General features: G+C 64.1%; 2 protein-coding genes across 2 annotated transcripts in view; both read left to right on the forward strand.

The window, feature by feature from the left end:
- The first annotated feature begins 1,249 nt into the window (after positions 1 to 1,249).
- H696_00290 (hypothetical protein) lies at positions 1,250 to 2,455 on the forward strand. Its single transcript, XM_009494138.1, has 4 exons — positions 1,250 to 1,311; positions 1,436 to 1,533; positions 1,712 to 1,901; positions 2,071 to 2,455. The coding sequence occupies exons 2-4, from the start codon at positions 1,441 to 1,443 to the stop codon at positions 2,169 to 2,171; spliced, it is 384 nt and encodes a 127-aa protein (XP_009492413.1). The 5' UTR covers positions 1,250 to 1,311; positions 1,436 to 1,440; the 3' UTR covers positions 2,172 to 2,455.
- A 1,077-nt stretch (positions 2,456 to 3,532) lies between these two features.
- H696_00291 (STE/STE20/KHS protein kinase) overlaps positions 3,533 to 3,774 on the forward strand; it is a 4,583-nt gene continuing 4,341 nt past the window's right edge. The window contains exon 1 of the mRNA XM_009494139.1: positions 3,533 to 3,708. Within this exon, the coding sequence (XP_009492414.1) occupies positions 3,672 to 3,708 (37 nt within the window). The 5' untranslated portion in view covers positions 3,533 to 3,671. The remainder of the gene's footprint in view (positions 3,709 to 3,774) is intronic.

Here is a 3,774-nt window from a genome sequence, read left to right on the forward strand (position 1 = left end):
CAGCGCCGGCCGCCCCCGTTCGAGGTTGGCCCCGGCCTGGGCGCGACCCGACCGGGCGTCTGGCTGCATTTGCGGCTCGCGTCCAGAGACTTCGCTGTGCCCAAAAAGCGAGCCATTCTCGATGTCGAGTCCCGAAAGCGGGGCTATCCATTTTCATCGCCCCGGCGCCCCCCCCCCGATACTTGACCAGATTGCTGGACACTTCTATGGGCGCCCGTGGCGCAGAGGCCAGGCACGAGGACGCTGGCACAGTGGCGCGCCCGGGGTGCAGGACCCCAGCCCGCTGGGTTGCACCTCCGAGGCAGAGAACCCTCGCATGCCGGGGCAGGGGGGCATTGGCGATTATGGGCAACACGCAGACCTACGACTGTTCTCCGCGCGGGCGCGCACCGACACACGGGGCGCCCTCGCCAAGGCACTGGCATAAAAAAAGAAAAAAAGAGGCAGGGCACACCACAGGGGCCGAGGGCGTTTTTGAATTGCCCCAGGAGGCAGCCGTTTCTCAAGGCGACACAGTAACGGCCGCCTGAATAATCACATGCCCGCACGTGCCGAAGGAGATCAGATGCCTCTTGACATTTTCAAGGCGGCAGACGTGCATGTACAAGGGGAAACCGAGGGGCGGGGGGCGGGGGCGGGGGGGGGAGGCTGCCCGCCGCCAGCCGATCAGCAACCAGGGCGACCCCCTTTTTTTTCTTCTTCTTCTTTCGCCAGCCCAGATAGGTCCCGCCGCCGCGGCCGCCGCCGCCGCCGGCCCATCCACACAGCAGGGCTCCGGTGTGTGTGTGCCTGTCCGCCCCTTTTGAGACAGTTGTTTCTCCTATTCTTCCGGTAGGAACAGGCTACGGGATTGTTGTCATTTCCCTTCCTGTTTGTCTCAGGGGGCGGGGGGGGGGGGTCGCCGGCTGGCGATCTCGCCACATCCCCGGCGCAGCAGGTCAGAGGGCGGCGGACGGAGCTCCCTCTGGCGGCTGCCCCCCCTGCTTCCTGGTGGTAGTTTGGATCGCGCTGCCCCTCGTGTCAGGTCAGGCCCCAGCCGGCCCGAGGTCAGGTCGATCGATCGCGGGCGATCGGCTAGTTCGCCCTGTCCCCGCCCCCCCGGATTTCGGAGCTGCCCACCTGTCTGCGGTAAGGCCCGGGGCAAGGGCCCAAGAGCGCCCACACAGTGTGCGGGGCCCAGTCCATCCCCGGACAGAAGCCCTCCCTTTCTCCATCTCTCCCGACCGCTCCCTGCACTTCCTTCGGCCCCTCCCCCCCTTCCCTCCCCCCCTCCGTCCCTCCCCTCCCTTTCCCTCTCTCCGTATTCCTCCGGTGCGGCCCTAGTTCATGATGCCTTTCGTGCCCCCTCGACCCCCGAAAACTCACCCTTCCTCCCCTCTCCCCGCTCTATCTCCCTTTGATTCTCCCTGAATTTCTGGCTCCTGCTCTCTTCCAGACACCATGACGAACTTCGAGTCAGAGCAGTTTTTCAAGCAGCTCAAGGACGGTGTTTCCGGCTTGCCGAGTGACGCCAAAGACCGCATCCTCAAACAGGTTTCTCCCTCCCCCCCCCTCTCTACCTCTCTACCTCTCTACCTCTCTACCTCTCTACCTCTCTACCTCTCTACCTCTCTACCTCTCTTTCGCCGTGAACATGCACTAAGCCGCCAATCCCCCCCCCCCTTCTCCCCCCATACCTTCCTTCCTCCCCTCGCTCCTCGCCTCTTGGCAGGTGAACGGCCTCTTCCAGTTTGACATCACCAACTCCGAGGGTGTGACCAAAATCTGGACGCTCGACCTCAAGGCCGGCACTGCCACCGCCGGGTCCCTGGTCGAGGGGCCAATTTCTGGCCGCCGGCCAGACGTGATCCTTAAGATGACCGATGAGAACTTTGCAAAGATGGCCCGTGGCGAGCTCAATGGTGCCTTACTCCTGCTCACCTTCTGCTCCCCAGCATGCCTATCGTCTGCCACATGACTCTCTCTCTCCCTCCCTCTCTCTCTCTCTCTCTCTCTTTCTTTCCTTCGCTGTCCTGACACTCCACACACCACTACACCGCATTCGCTCATGCGCGCCTCTCATGTCCACAGGGCAGAAGGCTTTCATGGCCGGGCAGCTGAAGGTCCGTGGCAAGATTGTCCTCGCCACCAAACTCGACACCATCCTCAAGACCGTCCGGGCTGCCGCCTAAGGTGTCACTCCCCTTCCTTTGCAAAAAGCATGGCCGCTGAGATGGCCCTTCGGCCCAGGAGACCGTCTCTTCCGGATAACTATACCAGCTCCCATGAATGCCCCCTCCTCCTTTTGCATGGAGAATGTGTCGATCATCCATGCCCTCTCTGTGCCTCCCGATGCCCCTTCTGCTGGCGTCCCGAAAAGCATCCCGTCGACAGGGTCTCGTCCTGCCTCCCGGCCCCGCCACCTAAGCATCCTGGATGGGGGGCTCCTTCAACAATACATCTCGGCCCTGCGTGATCGTGCCCTGCCTCACCCGTCAGAGTGATACCCTCCCTCTGGCGACCCCGTGCCCGACAGGGTGGGTCTCTGCTCCGCAGAGAGGATGGCGGACGAAGGGGGCGGCCAAGCAGGGCGGGGGCGGGGGGGAGGAACGGGCCGGATCTCCAGACCTCCGGAGCGACCAACTGCCAACGGTCGAGCGGTTCTGCGGAATGACAATAGGCGCAGGGATAATTGCTTGCAGGCGGGAGGGGGTGGTGGCGGCCGGTGGCGGCGGTGGCCCAGGTGCGCTCCGGGCAGCGGGCCACCGGAGCGAGCAGGACAGACACATATATGCGGCACGCAAAATGTCCATCAAACATAGCCCTAACATGGGGGATGGCTCTGAGGCGCGGCACCGACCTCGGCGCCGGAACTGACCCGGCACAAAAACCAGCAGACTCGCCGGGCGGGTGGGTGCACTCGGCCGGAGCGGCAAGGCATGTCCAAGCATCATAATCCGGTAGAATTCTCTTCCGCAATGAGGGAGTTGGTATTTGCCCTAGCACCATGGTGTTTCCTCGTGCGCGTCCCCGCCGGTGAGGGTGTCGGGGGGTGGCGTGTGCGCGCGCGCGCGTTTGGGTGGAGGTCGTTTTTTCCCCCAGCGGCCCTGCGGCGTTCCACTTCCTCCTTTTAAGCCCTCGGGCCACGCCGCGATTCTTGGGGTCGCGCGTCCTTCGCTCGCCGTTGTGGGGCACCACAGGTGGAGGAGCGTGGGGGGATGCTGCTCGAGAGGGGTAGTTTCCCACCGGCCGCTTGCCAATCTACAAGTCGTGTGCGAGCGCACCCGCCTTTGGCCGCTCCGGCCGACGGCCGCAATGTCGTACGGTGGTTCCAGCCGCGCTGCCGCCGTGTGGCTTCCAGCACCCGCACGATCGCCGAGTCCGGTCGCACTCTCATGAGAAGTGTGGACACGGACGCGCTTCTGTGTGTGTGTGTGTGTGTGTGTGTGTGTGCGCGCGCGCGCACGCCCACGCTCGTGCACACTGCTCCGCGCATTTGAAGGACACTGGGCTGCCCTCGATCACCGGACGGCCTCCGCTATATGCGGTCTTTGCCATCGCGCTTCATCCCTCTCTCCCCTCTGCCCCTTGCTCCGCGCGACCGCGCTCTGGCCTTTTCTTTCCTCTCCCTCCCCCTCCCTCTCTTCTCTCGCCGCCCTTCCTTCGCCCGCTGCCGCTGTCCATTTCGAACCATGTTTAGCTCCCAGCAAGAGCAGCCAAAGGATGAGCGTGCGTCCAGGGCCTTCCCTGCCATTGTCCCCGCGTCCTTCTCCTCCTTCGGCCTCCCTTCCCCCC

This window comes from Fonticula alba (assembly GCF_000388065.1).
Source record: "Fonticula alba strain ATCC 38817 unplaced genomic scaffold supercont2.1, whole genome shotgun sequence".
In the NCBI taxonomy this organism is placed as follows: domain Eukaryota; order Rotosphaerida; family Fonticulaceae; genus Fonticula; species Fonticula alba.